The following is a 21,541-nucleotide window of genomic DNA, read 5'->3' as shown; positions in this document are numbered from 1 at the left end:
CTTAAGACTGTTCCACCACTCAATGAGATCCTGGCTGATCTGTGGCCGAAATCCATATTCCTAACTTTGGTCCATTTCCCTTTATACCTTTGCTTAACAAAAATGCACCTCTCTCAGATTTAAAATTAAAATACTTACCCAGCATCCACTGCCACTTGTGGAAGAGAATTCCAAACCTCTCTCACTCTTTATGTGCTAAAGTGCTTCCTAATATCTCTGCTGAGCAGGCTGACCATAATTCTCAGGCCATGTCCCCAGTTCTAGAATCCCCAGACAGTGGAAATAGAAGAGCAAAAGAGAAATACAGCACAGGAACAGGCCCTTCGGCCCTCCAAGTCTGTGTCAGTTATCATGCCTAGACTAAACTTAAAAAAAAACTCGCTGCCCTTATTCGGTCTGTATCCTTCTATTCTCTCCCTAGTCATGTAACCATCTAGATACCTCTTAAATGTTGCCGTTGAGCCTGCTTGCACCATCTCCTCTGGGAGTGCATTCCAGGCTCCTACCACTCTGTGTGAAAAACTTTCCTCACACATCTCCCTTAAACTTTCCCCCTCTCACCTTGAACCTGTGCCCCCTTGTCATTGAAACTTCAATCCTGGAAAAATGCCTCTGATTATCCCCCTTATCAGTGTCTCTCATAATTTTGTGGACCTCTATCAGGTCTCATCTCAGCCGTCGTCTTTCCAGTGAAAACAATCCCAGTCTTTTTAACCTTTCCTCATAGCCAATGTTCTCAAGACTGGGCCACATCCTGCTGAACCTTCTCTGCACTCTCTCCAAAGCTTCCAAGTCTTTCTGGTAACGTGGCAACCAAAACTGCACACTTTGCTCAAAATGCAGCCTATCAGGGTTTTATTGCTGCAATATGGTTTGCCAACTCTTGTACTCCATGCCCCGGCCAATGAAGGTGAGCAGGCCATATGCCTTCTTAATCACTTTGGCCACCTGTGTTGCTACTTTCAGGGAACCGAGGACCTGCACACCCACATCTGTCTGTACGTTAACCTTCCCAAGGGTTCTGCCATTTACAGTATAATTCACACCTAAATTTGATCCTCCAAAATACATTGCCTTGCATTTGTCTGGTTTAAACTCCATCTGCCGTTTCTGTGCCCGAACTGCCAATCTATCGATATCCTGTTGTATCCTTTCACGATCATCAGCAACTTCCCCAATCTTCATGTCATCTGCAAACTTAATAATCAGGCCGCCCACACTTTCCTCCAGATCATTTATATACACTACAAACAACAAAAGATCTAAGACTGATCCCTGTGGAACACCACTAATTACCGGTCTCCATTCTGAAAAACACTCTTCCACCGTGACCCTCTATCTTCTATGACCAAGCCAGTTTTGTATCCATTTAGCCAGGCCACCCTAATTTCATGTGGTTTTAGTTTCTGTACCAATCTGCCATGTGGGACTCTAGCAAATGCCTTACTAAAGTCCATATAAACTACATCCACAACCCTTCCCTCATCAATTATCTTTGTCACCTTTTCAAAAAATTCAATTGGGTTGGTGAGACGTGACCTTCCCTGTATGAAACCATGCTGCTTGGCACTAAATTATCCATTTTCTTCCAAATATGCACATATCCTGTCCCTCAGTATCTTCTCCAAGAGCTTACTCCCAAAGATGTCAGACTCACTGGCCTATAATTTCCTGGATTATTCCTGCTTCCTTTCTTAGACAAGGGAACAACATTCACTTATCTCCAGCCCTCTGGAATCTCACCTGTGGTCAAAGAGAATGTGAAGATATCTGCTAATGTCCCAGCTATTTCTTCCCTTGCCTCTCACAGTAACCTGGGATAGATCCCACCTAGCCTAGGGGACTTGTCTATCTTAATGCAATTTAGGATATCCAAAATTTCCTCCTTTAATATATCGATACTCTGTGGAGTATTCACACACTTCTCCTTGACCTCAACATCAGTCTTCTCCTTGGTGAATACCATTACAAAGTACTCACTGAGGAACTCTCTCATTTCCTGTGACTCCACGCATAAACTCCCTCCTTTGTTTTTGAGGGGGCCTAATCTTTCCCTTACTACCCTCTTTCTGCCAATACATTCATAAAAAGCCTTGGGATTCTCCTTGATAATGAAATGTGAGGCTGGATGAACACAGCAGGCCCAGCTCCAAGATAATGAAATGTGAGGCTGGATTCTCCTTGACTGTGTTTATGAAAAACATTTCCTGGCCCGTTCCAGCCTTTTATTTCAGCATTTTAAGTTCCTTCCTAATTTCTCTATACGCCTCAAGGGCTTTGTCAGTTTGTAGCTGTCTAGACGTATCGTATGTTTCCTTTTCCCTTCTGATGAAGTTCACGACTTCCCTTGTAATCCATGGTTCCTGAATCCTTCCATTCCGATGCTGCAGTGTTGCAGGGCATGTGTATCCTATACTTTAATCAACTGGTCTTTAAAAGCCTCCCACATGCCAGATGTAGATTTGCCCTCAACTAACTTCTCCCAATCCACATTCCACACTTCTTGTCTAATTTGGATGTAACTGGCCCTTGCTCAATTAAACATCTTCACCTGAGGGCCATTCCTGTCCTTGTTCATGACTACTCTAAATCATACAGAGTTATAGTTGCTAAGCCTAAAATTCTCTCCTACTGAATCATTGATCACCTGTCCTGGCTTATTCACTGATTTATGGCCTCCTCTCCATTTGGATTGTCAACATACTGTCTAAAAAAAGCTGTCCTGGACCCACCGAACAAATTGCTCTCTATCCAAGCCCCTGGCTCTGAGAGTCCCAGTCAATCAGAGGAAAATTAAAGTCTCCCACCACAACTACCCTGCTTTTTTCACACCTTTCCAGTCCATGACTGCATATCTGCTCCTCTATCTCACGTGGGCTGTTGGCAGGTCTACACAAAACTCCCAGCATTGTGATTTCACCCTTCCTATTCCTGAATTCCACCCATAATGCCTCACTGTAAGATCCTGCCGATGTATCCTCCCTCAACATGGCTGTAATGTGATCCCTAATCAGCAATGCAACTCCCCCATCCCTTTTGTTTCCCTTTCTGTCCCATCTAGAACGGTGATATCATGGAATGTTAAGCTGACAGTCCTGCCCCTTTTTTACCCATGTCTCCAGAATGGCAATAACATCATAATTCCAAACAGTAATCCATACTCTTAGTTCTCCTGCCTTACCTGTTATACTTCTTGCATTGAAGAAATCACACCCCAAACCTTCAGTCCCTCTGAGTCCTGTGACTTCCCTCTGCCTGCTTTTACTCTGTGCTTTGCATATCTCAGTTTCTCTTTTGCCCCCAGTCCCTGCACTTCCTGGCCTGTTGCTCTGGCTCCCACCCCATTGCCACACCAGTTTAAACCCTCCTAAGAGCTCTAGTAAACCTCTCGCCCAGGATATTGGTGCCCCTCCAGTTCAGGTCTTATCCTGTCTTTTCCTGTTAATACCTTGAAAACTGTGAATAGATCACCTCTTAACCTTCTAAATTCCAGACAAAACAGGCTTAATTCATATAACAGAGATCATGGGAACTGCAGATGCTGGAGAATCCAAAATAACAAAGTGTGGAGCTGGATGACAAGGAAGGATGATTCGTATAATGTCTCTTTCTAACCTAACCCCTGAAGTCTGGGTACAATTCCTGTAAACCTGCATTGTACCCCCTCCAAGGCCAATGTATCCTTTCTGAGGGATGGTGCCCAGATCTGCTCACAGTCCTCCCAGTGGGGTCTAACCAGGGTTTTGTGTAACTGTGGCTTAATGTCTGTATCCTTGTACTCCAGTTCTCTGGATATCAAGGCCAGCATTCCATTAATTTTCCTGATTATTTTTTGTATTTGTTTGTGATATTTTAAAGATCCCTGCACCTGAACCCCCAAGTCTCTATAGATACCCATTGCATTTAGTTACATACCATCTAGAAAGTACTCTGATCCATCATTTTTCAGTCCAAAGTGAATAACCTCACAATTACATTCAACCATGTCTGCCACAGTTTTGCCCATTCATCTAATCTGTCAATGTCCTTTTGTAACTTTATGTTATTATCCACATTGCCTACCATGCTACCTGATGTAGTGTTACCAGCAAAGTGAGATATATGATTTTTATGTCATTATTCATATTGCTAATAAATAATGTGAATAATTGAGGCCCTCGTACAGATGCGTCTAGGATCCGGTCACATAGAACATAGAACATAGAACAGTACAGCACAGAACAGGCCCTTCAGCCCACAATGTTGTGCCGACCATTGATCCTCATGTATGCACCCTCAAATTTCTGTGACCATATACATGTCCAGCAGTCTCTTAAATGACCCCAATGACCTTGCTTCCACAACTGCTGCTGGCAACGCATTCCATGCTCTCACAACTCTCTGCGTAAAGAACCTGCCTCTGACATCCCCTCTATACTTTCCACCAACCAGCTTAAAACTATGACCCCTCGTGCTAGCCATTTCTGCCCTGGGAAATAGTCTCTGGCTATCAACTCTGTCTATGCCTCTCTGGTCACATCTGGTCACATCCTGCCAATTTGAATACCTGCCCATAATTCCTATTTTCTGTTGAGTGCCACTCAGCCAATTTCCCGGCCATATCACTAATTTGTCCTCAGTTTGCAGTATCTTATGTGGGACTTTATCAAATGCCTTCAGGAAACCCATCAGAATGACATCCATTGGCATTTCCTATCCACTACGTCAGTCATCTCTTCAAAAAATTCAGGGAAGTTTGTCAGGAATGACCTACCTGTGGTGTATCCATGCTGGCTCTCCCTGACTAACAGAAATTTTAAGATGTTCGCTTACTCCATCTTTGATTTTAGACTCCAACAAATTCCCACCACAAGTGTTAGGCTAACTGGTCTCTAATTCTTTGGTGTTCCTCTTTCGCCCTTCCTTTCGCACTGCTCTGTGATAAACCAGGGCAATGGGTGAGGTGTTCCAATGAATCTAAGACTACTGGGCTGGAATTGCCAAAAAGAACTGCTTCTCTTTCAAAAGATGCTGCCAGACCTGCTGAATTTCTCCAGCACTTTCTGTTTAATATTTCAGATTTTCAGGATCCATTGTAATTTGCTTTTATATGTTTAGAAATTTAAAAAGTCAGATCAGAATTCTGCACCTTCCATAGTGGGGCCTAAAAAGGCCTTACCACACTGTGGAGAAATCTCCTGAAATCAAGATTCATTAAAGGGGAGGCCAGCTGTGTATACTGGAGAGAAAATAATTGAAAGATACAGGGAGATCCATTCCTAACAGCATGGTGGGTGTATGCACAGCACACGCACTGCAGTGGTTCAGGAAGGGAACTCAGACCCACTTTGTCCACAGTAATTGAGGTGATAGACATGTGGTAGCTTAGACAGCAACACCCTCATCCTGGGAATGAGATACAGAAAAATGGAGTGGATGCGGTTTTGCAAATATAACATAAAGGACAATCCCAATCTATTTTCAGTCAGATAAGAGGAGAGTCCAGTCAACAGGAGATGCAGGAACAGGTCAAATCCTTGTCTCAGCGCAGATGATGAAGAGGAAAGGAAGAAAGAACAACAACCAGGAATCTATCTTCTTTGCAAAGCCCGTTCGAGTGAAATCAAATCGGAATCTGATGAACAATCCACACCTCAGGGATTCTGCCAAAGGTAAGAATTCTCATTTTCAAAACTGAAGTTTTGTTAAGCACATTTTAGCACCAACAGGAAATGAAAGTAACACTCTCACCTTGATAATCTTCTCTTCAATTTTCGCCTTTGCTCGTAAGGGTTTGAGATTTTGCTATGATTCATGTAACTGGGATATTTTCATGTTCTTGCAGCAGGTAGAATGCAGTCAAATATTATCAACAACCATTAATCTCCTGCTCGAGAGAATGAGAGGCTGTTAAGATTGTAAAAAAAGTCTAGTTTGTTATTATTTCACTACCAGCATTCTTTTTCAAACACGCAAACTCTAATAAAAGCCAAAAGAACAGTCAATGCTGTAAATCAGGAACAAAAACAAAGTTGCTGGAAAAGCTCAGCAGGTCTGGCAGCATCTGCGGAGGAGAAAACAGAATTAACATTTTGGGGCCGGTGACCCTCCCTCAGAACTCTCACACAAACTCTAATTCCCACATCCACGTGTTCACTCCCACTCTCTCTTTCCCACACACTTTCTCCAACACACACACACACACCCTGACTACCATACACACTCCCACTCCCACACAAGCTCTCTCACTCATTCCCAGTCCCGCACTCTGTCTCGCACACACACACTCCCTCTCTCTCTCTCTGTCTCTCATTCACATTTTCCCTTGCTCCATCACACTCTTTTGCATATGTCTGGCAGAAATCAGGATCTGAAGCCCACTCTGTTTTAGAAATAATCACTCCCCACCATTTTTTCCCTTGAATGTGGACCAGTTAACAGCCAGAGGGCAGCCTTTCATCCAATTAAACCAATGAGCCAATAGGAGGCTCTGGAGAAGACAGGAAGAATTGCACCTCTCTGACCTTTAAAAATTCAGACCAAGGAGCCATTAGTGACCAGTTTAGAGCTGTTCCCTGCCCCCCCACTCCCCGGTGGCCAATAGCTGCAGCTGGAAGGCAGACAGGGAGAGCCTCAGGCAGCCTGGCGTGCCGGCCCATTCCTAAGAGGCTGTTTCCAGGCAGCAGCCTTTTCCCAAGATACCTCAGGGGCCTAGTGACGGCTGGGAAATTTCAGGTATTCTCCGAAATACGTCTTTAACAAGCCAACTTGGGTATACCTGCTCACAATGGCAGAGACGTGCTCAATTCGCCCTCTCCCTTCTACCTCCGGGATAATGGATATGGGAGACAGATTCTGACATTCCCAACTGGTCTTTATGTACCCATCTGTCTCCCTGCACATCCCCATTGAGCCATAAATATTATGGACTCACTGACCGGTTATGGGACACCTTCACTGTAGAAACAAGCCTGACTTTCCAGTTGCTTACCATTTCAATAATCCACCGTGCTGCCATGCTAATATTTCCATCCTGGGCCTGATGTAATGTCCCAATGAACATAAGATCCAGGAGCAGGAGTAAGCTATTTGCCCTTTCAAGCCCGCTCCGTCATTTAATAAGAACTTGGCTGATCTTTTTATGGCCTCAGTTCCGCTCACCTACCTGGTCACCATAAACCTTAATTACTTTACTGTTCAAAAAATTATCTATCTTAACTTTAAAAACATTCAATGAGGAAGCCTCGACCACTAGGGCAGGGAATTCCACAGATTCACAACACTGTGGATGAAGCAGTTCCTCCTGAATTCAGTCTTACATCTGCTCCTCCTCATTTAGAGCTGATGCTGTTTTATTTTAGTTTCACCCAGCAGCGGAGACATCATCCCTGCTTCTATCTTATCTATTCTCTTCATAATTCCCTTCCCCTCATTCTTCTAAATTCCAAATCTTATAATCCCAGTCTACCCAGTCTCTCCTCTAAGCCAACCATCTCAACTCTGGAATCAACCTAGTGAAATTCCTCTGCACTCCCTCCAGGCCAGTACACCCTCTCTCAAGTAAGGAGGCCAAAACTGCAGACGGATCTGTAGGCCTGGCCTCACCAGCACCGATACAGCAGTAACATAACCTCCCTGCTTTTAAACTCAATCCCCCTTGCAATCAAGGACAAAATTCCATTACCTTCTTAATTACCTGCTGCACTTGCAAACCAACCTTCTGTGATTCATGCACAAGGACAATCAGGTCCCTCTGCACAGCAGCATGCTGCAATTTTTTACTGTTCAAGTAATAGTCCTTTTTAGTGTTATTCCTACCAAAATTTATCAACATTTTACTCCATCTGCCAGACCTTTGCCTACTCACTTGAACTTTTTATATCCCTCTGCAAACTTTGAGTCCTCTGCATACTGACACACTATATGTGGTCCCAACTCCATATCATCTATGTAACTTCTCAACAATTGCAGTCCCAACACTGATCCCTGAGGCACACCACTAGTTATTTATCGCCAACCACAAAAGCACTCATTTATCCCCACTCTTTGCTTCCTGTTAGTTAACCAGTCCTTGATCCATGTTGACACATTGTCTATAACGCAGTGCACTTTTATCTTATTTAGCATCCTTTTGTGCGGCACCTTGCTGAATGCCTTTTAGAAATCCAGATAGACCACATCTACTGGGTCCCCATTGTCCACTGTGCTTGTAATGTCTTCATAGAATTCCAGTGAATTAGTTAAACATGACCTGACCTTTATGAAACCATGCTGCTTCTGCTCAATGGGACAATTTCTATCTAAATATCTTGCTATTTCTTCCCTGATGATAGATTAAAGCATATCCCCCTACAGAACTTAACAGACTTATAATTCCCCATCTTCTGTCTACCTCATTTTTTAAACAGGAGCATAACATTTGCTGTTTTCCAAGGGCCGAAGGGCCTGTTCTGCGCTGTATTGTTCTATGTTCTATGTTATTCATGTCCTCCAATGTGAAGACTGACACACATAATACCTGCTCAATGCCTTGGCTATTTCCTTATTTCCAATTATAAACCCTCCCCTTCTCATCTTCTAAAGGACCAATTTTTACCATAGCCACTCTTTTTCATTTTAGATGTTTGTAGAGATTGAAACACAACACAAGCTCAATGAGCAACACCTCACTCTCCACCAAAGCTCTTTACAGCCACGAGAGCTCAGCATTGAAATGCACAACTTCAGAGACTGACTATTTTACATCTGCTCTCCATTTTTACTACACCCCAGCCCCAGACTTGTCTGTCTTTGGGACCTCGATATACACCTATATTCCATTTTCTTTTGTTCTCCACCATTAACACTTTCACACTGGGGGCTTAAACGTCATCTATTCCCTTCACCCCTCGTCCAACTCTGTCAAAAGTGTTTAAAAAAATCCCACTCCTTTCAGCTCCGAAGAAGTCATATCAGACTCAAAACGTGAAATCTGGTTGTTCCCAGACTGTAGCGATTGGAACCAGGTGGATCTCATTGACTATGAGATCCTTGATTGGGGTTGTTACCCTGGGCCAATCAGGGACCCCTGGGTGACAGATTAAGCAGGAGATTCAGAGTTTCCTCACATCAGGGACTGATTCTGACCTGGCTGCACTGTAGCTAGCGTACTGTGTACATGTAAATGAAGGGTGACTTAGTTATTTCACAGACCTGCTGAACTTCTCTGGCAATTTTTGTGTTTCTCTCTCAAGCCACTTCTGTGAAAACCCTTTGGATGAAGTCCATCAGGGAGCAGGCATGTATCAACCAGCAGCTCCAACAATATATTAGGATCATTTCCGGAGATTGTCATTTACTTTCTTCCTTTCCACTTCCTGACTTACGTCTATTTCCGGGATCCATCCTATTTCCTCCAACAAAATCTGATTCAAATTACCTGTTTCAATTCATCTACCTTCTCCCAATTTTCCAGTACTAATTATTCCACATTCACTTTTTTAGGAACAATTCTCACTTTGTTAATGCCTCAAAATGTTGAGAGAGACTCTTTTATATCTGAAAATGAAAGACTGCTTGTCTGTGTGTTTAATGTAGCAATCGCTCACATTTTGAATTGATTTTATTGTGTTTTTATTAATTTCTCAAAAATACCTTAAAAATGACAGTCCTATCAAGTTATTGATTGACGAACATTAGAAACTCCAGAATTATTTTCTCTGTTCCTACCTGGATCAGATAATGTTAGGTTGTTTCAAAAACCCTTTTGACCATCTGCGATGTTTTGTTGATGAAGGAGGAATGGCAAGGAGCGAAACAGAATGCAAAGCCTTTCATACAGTCTCGTGCTTTACCTCATCAGAGCAGCTCCAGAAACATCTCACAATAACTTGGTTGTAACCAGCCTCTTGGACAGAAGCAGCAGGGGATGGTGTGTCCACATGCCACTTATTCCCAGTTGAGTCAGATCTAAGTCTATTCGGAATCTATCTCGAAATGCTGCAGCTGATGTTCTTAATGTAGTTTGGCACAAGTCAGTTTGCCTTGTCCTGAGATGAATCAGCAGCTTAGAGGTTTTCGGAGGAATTGTTATTGTTTAGCTACGCCCCAGCGGTTTTAATGATGAGCGAGATAGAACAATGTTCCTCGTAATGTGCATGTTAATTGAGATGCTCTCATCTTTTGTTTCACTGACTGCTGCAGTCAATTCAATCATCTTTATATCCATCAGATGACGGGAGTGTTTTTAAAGTGACTGAGAAACGAGCTGAGCTGCAAGGAGCTCAGGAGATTCCTGAGGATGAAAATACCAAGGTGGAACTGCCGATTGATAAGGTTAGAGATTATTTTAACTGCAGAGGCACCCACTTCAGCACACAAAAATAGCGTGATGAAATACATTTGATTTCTCGAGGCCCTCACAATTAAGATCCAGAGCAAAGAATAGGTTTGTTTGTCCAGGATGTGCAGGTCAGGTGGATTAGCCAAGGGAAATGCTGGGTTACAGGATAAGGGTAGGGGTGTGGGTTTGGGTGAGATGCTCTTTGGGCGATCAGTCTGGACTTGGGCCTAAGCGCCTGCTTCTGAACTGCAGGGATTCGATGATACTATGTTTCTATGACGACACCTGATGAGATTTAACTTCAGTGAATCAAAATTACTGAAATCAAAAGCTTACATTCAGACATGGTGATTGTAAAATTACCATTGATTTACTGTTATTAAACCCACCTTGTTTACTAACTACTTTTAATCATTTCATTTTGAAGAAGGAAATTCACCATCTTTACCTAGCCTAGCCCCTATGTGACTCCAGACCTATAGCACTGTGGATGACAGTTAATTGCCTTCAGAAAGTGCCTTCAGCCATTCGGTTCAAGGGCAATTAGGGAAAAATGCTGGCCTTGCTGGTGATGCTCACATTGAAACAAAACTAAATTAAAACTCCAAACCATTCCACTGTGCCCCTCAATCTCTGGTGACCCTGTCCACATGAGCCCATCCTGCCAACCTCACCTGTTGTCAGGAACTCCATGGTAAAGTCCCTTGAGTATGAAGGATGTGCTGGGTGGTACTGTCTTCAGTGGAGACCAGCGAATTCTGGAGGCAGTCATTACCGCGTGACAGGCTGTAAATTTCATCGAGCATTTTCCTGAGAAGCAATAGGGTGGGATGGGGGAGTGGTATAAGGACCACCTCTACAATTGATGGAACCTGTTTACCTCAAAAATGGATTCTCTGCGAATCTCAGTCTGACTTGATGCCTACAACCCCATGATGCTTTACTTTCCCACTGCGCTGCTTCCAGACGTCCTACATATTAATGCTTCAATTTATTTTAGTGACTGAGTCTAAACTAAATTGACAGAAAACAATTTACAACCAAAGCATTATCAAAACAAAACACCCGCAAGTTCTACTAACATGCCAGTCTGCCTGAGGGCTCTGGATATTAGGTGTGTTTGGAAATTCGTGTTTGTAACCAAAGTAATTGAAGGAAATTATGTCTGACTTCGGATTATTCCTGAATATGTGATTTTCTTTAATTCTATGAGGAGATAAATGCTGTGAATGTAAAGGTTACAGGAATAATGTGGATTGTGCTCAGGGAATCACTTTGATATTTTGCAGAGAGTAGCAGAAACTGTGGAAGATGAAGTTATTCCTGAAGAGGGGGCTTATCATGTTGAAGAGGTATTAACAGCAACCAGAGATTGTTACACTCTTTAGCCATTTCATCATTGATAATCCTGCAGCTACTTGAAAAGCAGCAATAAAATCTCTGTGTCACACTCCTGTTAGTCATGTTCGTTACTGTAAACACTGTCCAGGTAGAACAGCAAGATCCCAGACTGAATTTATGCGGTTGTGCGGAGTGAATCATCTCAGTTGGGTCAAGAATCAGGCTTATGCAGTTAGCCCCAGGAAGAGAAAGTTCATTGCCCCAAGTTGCTAACCAGGACCCCGTGCTGGGAAGCCTGTGTGCGCCAACACTAGAACTCCGAGCAGAACAGGATCTGACCCAACTGTGACCCAAGTGCTTAAATCCCCATTATCAAAGCTTCAATATGGAAAATGAATATTTGGACAATGTGGTGGCATCCAGTTGTCAATGATAACAGCCTAATCCTTTGAGTTAATGCTTTCGCAGAAAATAACAGATAATTGAGAGAAAATAGATTTGAGTCTCCAAATTAGTAAACAACATTAACAAAATGTGGAGCTGGATGAACACAGCAGGACAAGCAGCATCTTAGGAGCACAAAAGCTGACGTTTCGGGCCTAGGGTCTAACTTCACGACTGTGTCAGCTCACAATAAACGTGTTTATTCTTCAAATTAAAACAATTGTTCAATTCTTTATTCTCACAAATTTTTATCAAAATTCGATTCAGCGTCTGCTCTAAAATCAATGAACCCACTTACTCTCACTGAACTGGATTCTTTGAGACAAAGTTAGCTTTCAGCAGTGGTGAGCAGAGAGAGGGGTGGCCCATGACAGCAACACAGCATGAACCCCCACACCCTCAACCCCAGCGTTCACTCCAATATCTGGCTGAAAGTGTTTGCAGAAATTAACCCAAATATCAGCATAACATCACAAAAGATAACTCAGGGGAGTCACTGCAATTGACACCTTGAATATAATTTCACTTCACTTACCAAGGCCTCCTGATGAGCAGCTCTGGCTGGTTCGTCGTTGGATGTTATTCTATTCCCTTCAGCTCACAGTATCTCATGCTGTGTCTTCACTCTCCTTACTACAACTATGCTCAAGTCTCTGCCATCCTACAAGCCCATGCACTGGCATTCCTGCTTCATATGCACATTCTCAAAGAACATCATTAACTGACACCAAAATTGGAAGCATAATGAACAGTGAAGAAGGCTACCTCAGAGTACAACGGGACCTTGATCAAATGGGCCAATGGGCTGAGGAGTGGCAGATGGAGTCTAATTTAGATAAAAGTGAGGTGCTGCATTTTGGAAAAGCAAATCAGGTCAGGATTTGTATACTTAATGATAAGGTCCTGTAGAGTGTTGCTGAGCAAAGAGACCTTGGAGTGCAGGTTCATAGTTCCCTAAAAATGGAGTCCAACGTAGATAGAATAGTGAACGTGGTGTTTGGTAGATTTGCTAGACACACACAAACACACACACACACACAAACACACACACAGTCACATACAGACAAACACAGAGATACACACACCATTCATTCTCACATGCAGACGCAGACCATTCACAAACACACACATACATGCACACACACGCACGCACACACACGCACGCACACACATGCACGTACACACACGCACGTACACACATGCACGCACATACATACGATGTGGGAAGAGTTTGGGGGCTTTTGATTATTTCATTTATATACTTACATAGAACATAGAACATAACAGCACAGTACAGGCCCTTCGGCCCTCGATGTTGAGCCGACCTGTCATACTGATCTCAAGCCCATCTAACCTACACTATTCCATGCACGTCCATATGCTTGTCCAATGGTGACTTAAATGTGCTTAAAGTTGGCGAATCTATTACCGTTGCAGGCAAAGCGTTCCATTCCCTTACTACTCTCTGAGTAAAGAAACTACCTCTGACATCTGTCCTATATCTTTCATCCCTCAATTTAAAGCTATGCCCCCTCGTGCTCGCCATCACCATCCTAGGAAAAAGGGTCTCCCTATCCACCCTATCTAACCCTCTGATTATTTTATATGTCTCAATTAAGCCACCTCTCAACCTTCTTCTCACTGACGAAAACAGCCTCAAGTCCCTCAGCCTTTCCTCGTAAGACCTTCCCTCCATACCAGTCAACATCCTAGTAAATCTCCTCTGCACCCTTTCCAAAGCTTCCACATCCTTCTTATAATGCGGTGACCAGAACTGTACACAATACTCCAAGTGCGGCCGCACCAGAGTTTTGTACAGCTGCAGCATAACCTCTTGGTTCCGGAACTCGATCCCTCTATTAATAAAAGCTAAAACACTGTATGCCTTCTTAACAGCCCTGTCAATCTGGCTGGCAACTTCAAGGATCTGTGTACATGGACACCGAGATCTCTCTGCTCATCTACACTACTAGGAATCTTACCATTAGCCCTGTACTTTGCCTTCTGGTTACTCCTACCAAAGTGCATCACCTCACACTTGTCCACATTAAACTCCATTTGCCACCTCTCAGCCCAGCTCTGCAGCTTATCTCTGTCTGTCTGCAACCTACAGCATCCTTCGTCACTATCCACAACTCCACCGATCTTAGTGTCGTCTGCAAATTTACTAACCCATCCTTCTACGCGCTCATCCAGGTCATTTATAAAAATGACAAACAGCAGTGGACCCAACACCGACCCTTGCAGTAAGCCACTAGTAACTGGTCTCCAGGATGAACATTTCCCATCAACTACCACCCTCTGTCTTCTTTCAGCAAGCCAATTTCCGATCCAAACTGCTATATCTCCCACAATCCCATTCCTCTGCATTTTGTACAATAGCCTACTGTGGGGAACCTTATCGAACGCCTTGCTAAAATCCACATACACCACATCAACCGGTTTACTCTCATCTACCTGTGTGGTCACCTTCTCAAAGAACTCAATAAGGTTTGTGCGGCGCAACCTACCCTTCACAAAACAGTGCTGACTATCCCTAATCAATTTATTCTTTTCCAGATGATTATAAATCCTATCTCTTATAACCTTTTCCAACACTTTACCAACAACTGAGGTAAGGCTCACTGGTCTATAATTACCAGGGTTGTCTCTACTCCCCTTCTTGAACAGGGGAACCACATTTGCTATCCTCCAGTCGTCTGCACTATTCCTGTAGACAATGACGAGTTAAAGATCAATGCCAAAGGCTTGGCAATCTCCTCCCTGGCTTCCCAGAGGATCCTAGGATAAATCCCATCTGGCCCAGGGGACTTATCTATGTTCACACTCTGTAAGATTTCTAATACCTCTTCCTTGTGAACCTCAATCCCACCTAGTCTAGTAGCCTGTATCTCAGTATTCTCCTCAACAACATTGTCGTTTTCTAGAGTGAATACTGTTGAAAAATATTCATTTAGTGCTTCCCCTATCTCCTCTGACTCCACACACAACTTACCACTACTATCTTGATTGACCCTAATCTTACTTTCGTCATTCTTTTATTCCTTAAATACCTATAGAAAGCCTTAGGATTTACCCTGATCCTATCCACCAACAACTTCTCATGTCTCCTCCTGGCTCTTCTGAGCTCTCTCTTTAGGTCTTTCCTGGCTACCTCATAGCCGTCAAGCGCCCTAAGTGAGCCTTCACATCTCATCCTAACATAAGCCTTCTTCTTCCTCTTGACCAGAGATTCCACCTCCTTCGTAAACCACGGCTCCCGCACTCTACAGCTTCCTCCCTGCCTGACAGGTACATACTTATCTTGGACACACAGGAGCTTTTCCTTGAATAAGCTCCACATTTCTACTGTGCCCATCCCCTGCAGTTTCCTTCCCCATCCTATAGTCCCTAAATCTTGCCTAATCTCATCGTAATTGCCTTTTCCCCCAGCTATAACTCTTGCCCAGTGGTATACACCTATCCCTTTCCATCACTAAAGTAAACATAACAGAATTGTGATCGCTATCACCAAAGTGCTCACCTACTTCCAAATCTAACACCTGGCCAGGCTCATTACCCAGTACCAAATCTAATGTGGCTTCGCCCCTTGTTGGCCTATCTACATACTGTATCAGGAAGCTCTCCTGCACACACTGCACAAAAACTGAGCCATCTATAGTACTCGAACTATAGCATTCCCAGTCAATATTTGGAAAGTTGAAGTCCCCCATGACAACTACCCTGTCTCTCTCACTCCTATCGAGAATCATCTTTGCTATCCTTTCCTCTACATCTCTGGAATTGTTCGGAGGCCTATAGAAAACTCCCAACAGGGTGACTTCTCCTTTCCTGTTTCTAACCTCAGCCCATACTTGTGCAAGGAAATCAAAATCTCAGAAAACTGGCTTGAGGTTTTGCTTTTCATGTAAAAAATCATAAACAGAATATTAGATACCTATATACTTCCTGTCTGCTCAACATAATGTTGTCTTGTCACACTCCTCACACAGTTTGTCCCAATTTTATCGCATTACAAATGTGTCCATGTTAGTATTGGGATGTGCTTCAGTAAACGCATAACACTTTGACAATATAATGCTGACTACCAGGTTCCAACAAATCACTCAAAATGCTTTATTGAAAATCTATGGCATAAAACAGGACCAACCAATTCTTGCTGGCCTTTATCATCTTTTCCCTCAATACTTGAAACTTCTTATGAAATAAATGCACATTTCACAATAATGACATTAACCGTATCTTTTGAAATATCTCATGTCTTAATACATTCATTGGAATTTTTGATCTGAAAGCCTCAATTCCTCACAAAAGCCTAGGTTTGAATTTGCAGATTGGGCCCAGAGCAATGATCTGTCTCTGGATTGTACAATGTCAGCAGATTTGCTGCATGGACAAATAGTATTCCGTCCTCTGAACTGGTGGAACATTCTTATCCTGCATTAGTTAAGGTTCCCCGCAAAGGTTTTGAGCATTATTTAAAAACAACCCAGACTACAAAACGACAGCACTGAAGTGAAATTTAAAGAAGCTTTGAAACAGGTTGTGTGTGAGAGAGCCAGCACAGTGGCTGGAACATTTGTGAGACACACCGTGAACTGTAACGAGTGCAGTCAGCTCAGTGACATGCTGAGTCAGCGCTGAGCTTTGATTCACTTTCACCGACTCTCAGAATTGTTATGATACCAGAGCAGGCCAATCGGCCCACGATGACTGTACTGCCTCTTCAAATGAGCATCATGACCTAATGCCAATCTCCTGCCTTTCCTTCGTTTCCCTGCACACCCTTTCCATTCAGATAATTACCCAATGTCCCTCTTGAATGCCTCATGGAGCAGATATCGGATAGACTCACCTGAGGCACTGATGAAAGCTCAGTCAGGCCTAATTTGAAATGATCAGCACTAGTTAGAAACAAAGCCAGAAGGGCCTCTGCTCTTCAAAGCTTACCTCTGTTTCTGCCTCCACAGAGGCTGCTGGAACTGCTGAGTTTCTCCTGCAATTTCTGTTTTTGCTTCAGATGTTCAGCGTCTGCCGCTCCTTGTTTTATTTTAGTACTAATTAGATGCAGACAAGCAGTTTGCCAATCAAGGTTATGGTAAATCCTGCCACTTGTCCTTTGAGGCAGGCCAGGGGTCACTGTTTTAAAGAGGGTCACGGGCCATGGCAAAATGCTGAGTTTTCTCTTTCACACAGTCTTTACTAATCGCAACAAAAACTGCTAAGCTGATCATCAGCTGATTCCTTTGGGGGGTGCCTGTATACAGTCTCCCTCCTCATTGTCATTTTCACTTTTTAACCAAAAATTGCATTTAAAAATTAACAGCCTCCAATTACCATATCTGGTTTTTGCTTGTGCCAACAATGCAAACTTTCCAAGGACCAGCAGTGTTGGGTTTGACTGGGTGACTGTGAACTAGAAAAGTGTAGGTTATTAAGAGTTGAGACATAGAGCCCAGAAACAAAGGCACACCTCAGAGCTTGCTTCCTTCTTGGTATTTCTCAAAAAATATAAATGAATGCAAAAGTTCGAAAATCCCACCTGTCAACAAAGAAATCCAAGATTGGATTGTGTTGTGCTTATTTAACACATGGAGAGTGGGTCCAATATACATATGCATTCATACTCTCACTGGCAGTCAAACCCTCTCACACAAACTCACAGCCTCTCACACTCTCTTCTTTCTCGCTTTCTCTCATACACATGCACACTCTCTCTCACACGTACATACTCAAACTCTGTCACACACTCACACCCTTCCACACTCTTTCTCATCACACACACACACACACACACACACACACACACACTCTCTCTCTTATGCTCTCCCACTCTTTCTCTCAATACACATGCACTCACAGTCACTCTCTCTCATATACTCTCTTACACCCTCTCACTCTCTCGTACACACATTGGTTTATAAAATGTTTATTAACTGATCATGAGGAGCACTACAGGCAATTTTCTGGTCCTAAATGATAAAAAGTTCAGTTAGAGCCTTTCTAAAACACCTGGTGAGTAAATACAGCACACATTCCCCTTTAACATTTTGGACATGAGCCAAGTTCCAGAGGTTTCAGTGACTTCCCTCCACAGTGTTTCAGCAAATGCCCAAGAGGTTTTCCATGGACATTCTTCCCTCCTCAGGTTGATTAGTTGCCCCTGCTGGAAGTAAAGGACAAAATCAGCTGACCTTATTAAGTCCCATCCTCTCCAATCTTTCCTCACAGCTGAAGTGTCACATCCCTGGATCCATAAGCCTAGTTCTCCGTGTGTTTATGAATCCTTTCCCGAATAATTGTTTCGAGAAGTTTCACCAATATTGACGTTGGACGGAGTGGTTTGTAACTTCTGGGCCAATCTTCACAATCTTTTTTGAGCAAGAACATAAAATGTGTCATTCTCCAATTCTCTGGCACCTGAATCCAGGGAATATTGAACAATTGTTTCCAGAGCCTCTACAATTTCCACTCTCACTTCCTTCGATATGCTTGGGTTCATCTCATCTGGTCCCAGTGCCTGATCAACTTTAATTACTGTGATAATGGGAACTGCAGATGCTGGAGAATCCAGGATGAAGGGTCTAGGCCTGACACGTCAGCTTTTGTGCTCCTGAGATGCTGCTGGGCCTGCTGCGTTCATCCAGCCTCACATTTTATCAACTTTAATTACTGACAGCTTATCCAAAATTCCATCTTATCAATTTTAAACTGTTCTAGTGACTGAGTTCCTTCTTTGTCTCCATCTGCCTTGTGGGTGAAGACAGATGAAAAGTATCATCTCAGTCATGCCTCTTGGCTCCACGTGTACATGTCTTTATTTGATTCCTAATCAACCCTAATCCATTTACCACCCCTTTATGATTGATGTCCTATTGGAAGACTTTGGGGTTCCCCTTTGTGTTCAGTCTGCCTTCTTTCATAATCTCTCTTGACTTTTATTATTTGCTTTTTCACCTCTGACACTTCTACATATCAGCTCAGTTCCCCGTTTATTTACTTACTGACAGCTGCCGTAAGGACACTATTCCTTCTTTAACTTAATTTCTACCTCTATGACAACCATGGAGGTTGTTGTTACCTTACGTGTTTGAGGAAACAATTTTCTTGGTATTGACAATGGCATCTTAGTGTTTTTATAATTAGGTTATTGTTCCTTATCTGGTAGAGGCAGAGACTCGACATAGCATTCTCACACAAGCAGTTTTTCACAGACAGCCAACATAGCCTTGTCCTTTCACTGTCAAAAAGCTCTTGATATAAACTCCCAAAATCCCTCTACCCTGGCATCTCTTCTGTACTGCACCCTATTGCTAAGTTTTCCCACTTTACTATTCTGCAATGCAGAGTGTACCTGATAAAGATAACACAGCGTTGAGGTGGAGGAACACAGCTGGCCAGGTAGCATCAGAGGAGCACGAAAGCTGTCGTTTTGGGTCGGGGCTCCACACTGTGTTATCTCTGACTCCAGCATTGGCAGTTCTTATCATCTCTGCACCTGATAAAAGTTGTGATAATAAACCAGAAGGTCACGAGGTCAGATGCCAGTTCCAAGTAAGATGAGATTTTTACAATTAGTATTAGACAGAATGGATGTAGGTAAGATGTTTCCTCTGGGTGGGGAGTCTAAATCCAGGGGCACCATTTCAAAATAAGGGGCATGTCAATTAGATTTGATATGTGGAAAAATTATTTTCCTCTGTACCTTGATTATCCTTAATTACGACCCTTTGGAATTCTCTACCACAGGACGCTGTTGAAACTCAGTCCTTGAGTATGTTTAAGGTACAGATTGATAGATTTCTATTGACCAGTAGTTATGGAGATGGGGTGGATAAAAGATATTGAACTATTCGCTTAGCCTTGATCATATAGAATGACAGAGAGTCTCATTGGGATGAATTGCCTACTCGTGTTCCTGTGTATACTGGATAGTAGCTGATATATGTTATAATTTGGGAATGTTTGTTGAGATCTCGGTTACGAAGCCTGTGCGATTAAATAGCTTGCTGGTCTTTTCACCCCTGACTGACCTGGGACAGATAAACAGGATGCCCATCGCTCCTTCATCAGCTCAGGAAGAGAGAAAATAGAACAGACTGGGGCCAAAAACAACCTTAAATTAAAAACAGCTCAGTTCGTTTTAGATATCTTTGTCCATTTGTTTTTAATTACCTGATTCTTTGTCTTATTTTAATGTATAATAACCTCAGCAAAGCAACATGGTAAATCAGCCTCTAACAAAATTGAAAATCTCACCCAGCTAAGGCTGAGCTGCATTTATAGTTTGCAACAAGCTGGCCAGGTCAAATTGTGAGTTTTAAACACCAACATTTAGCTTAGAAGTGAGAATGGTGCACTTGTTGTGGTGTGATTTTATTGGCTTTGATCTGCACTGCACATGGAGATGATTTTTAATTTCATTTCTCCATCACAGGGTTTTATATCTAAACCTTAATGAAGTCTTGGGAGAAGTGGAAGATTGAGAACAAGATGAATTTCCACCAATGTGTGTCTGGATGGAGAGAACAGCTCATTCCATCCTCATCATTGGAAACTCAATGACACAGAGCCATGTAGCATCTCTGTACTTGAAATCCCATTGCAACCCTTCACAGAATGACCTGGGTTTCTAGAAATAGTCCGTTTTTTCCACGGACTGATAATACCAAGGCTGCAAATAAAAGAGACTGTTCTGAAATCAGACAGTTATTGTATTTTGATGATTAATGGTAATTTCATAGTGATGGAATATTAAATAAAATTAAATGCAAATATTTTGAATTAAATGATAATGAATGGAATGTGGTTGTCTGGAGCGTGGGGGTTGGATGATGCACTGCTTGTTACTGGGGCAGCCTGAATTTAAATCCATCAGGCTCCCTTTCTCAGAGGCAGGTATTCTCTTTGAATAATATGAGGTTGCTGAGATCCATCTGAATAAATATCTGGCAAACTAACTGCCAGACAGCATGAGCATCTTCCCTGGTTTCACTGTTTGCACCAGGGGCAGGACGGGTAAAATCGGATTATTGCCATGATTTTTCACAACTTGTGCTCTTAACCTCACACCATGCTCCAATGCCATTGTACTGCTGGGGACCGGAGAAGTAGGATTAGAGAAATAGAATCATTGAGGTAGATACAGGAGACCATCACGAGAGAAATTTATCATTTTTGGAGATTTATGAGGAAAGTGATTTTTGTCCTTTAGACTGATATTCTGCTGTCTTGCACAGCACATTGTAAAAAGAAATTAGTAGAGGGAGAGTTGGGCTTCCTTTGGGATTTACTGCTCATTCAAAGGAGAGTTAGACAATGCTGCGCTCCCCTGCCCTGGTCCCCACTCCGCAGCATTTATAGCCTTTGTGGGGCTTAACGAGATGCACAGTGAGAATGGACAAGAAGCACTGATGAAAAAGTAGAATTCTCACAGATACACGTTATGTTGAATGA

General features: G+C 42.8%; 1 protein-coding gene across 1 annotated transcript in view; it reads left to right on the top strand.

Annotated features, from left to right (window-relative positions):
- The window catches only part of dcdc2b (doublecortin domain containing 2B), an 89,411-nt gene extending 68,601 nt beyond the window's left edge, over nucleotides 1-20,810 (top strand). Inside the window, exons 12-15 of the mRNA XM_048558296.2 lie at nucleotides 5,465-5,651; nucleotides 10,190-10,293; nucleotides 11,590-11,652; nucleotides 20,523-20,810. Coding sequence (XP_048414253.1) covers nucleotides 5,465-5,651; nucleotides 10,190-10,293; nucleotides 11,590-11,652; nucleotides 20,523-20,543 — 375 coding nt within the window. The 3' untranslated portion in view covers nucleotides 20,544-20,810. The remainder of the gene's footprint in view (nucleotides 1-5,464; nucleotides 5,652-10,189; nucleotides 10,294-11,589; nucleotides 11,653-20,522) is intronic.
- Nucleotides 20,811-21,541: the final 731 nt, after the last annotated feature.

Source organism: Stegostoma tigrinum, chromosome 24 (assembly GCF_030684315.1).
Source record: "Stegostoma tigrinum isolate sSteTig4 chromosome 24, sSteTig4.hap1, whole genome shotgun sequence".
Taxonomy (NCBI): domain Eukaryota; kingdom Metazoa; phylum Chordata; class Chondrichthyes; order Orectolobiformes; family Stegostomatidae; genus Stegostoma; species Stegostoma tigrinum.
This window is presented reverse-complemented; position numbering and strand designations above follow the sequence as displayed.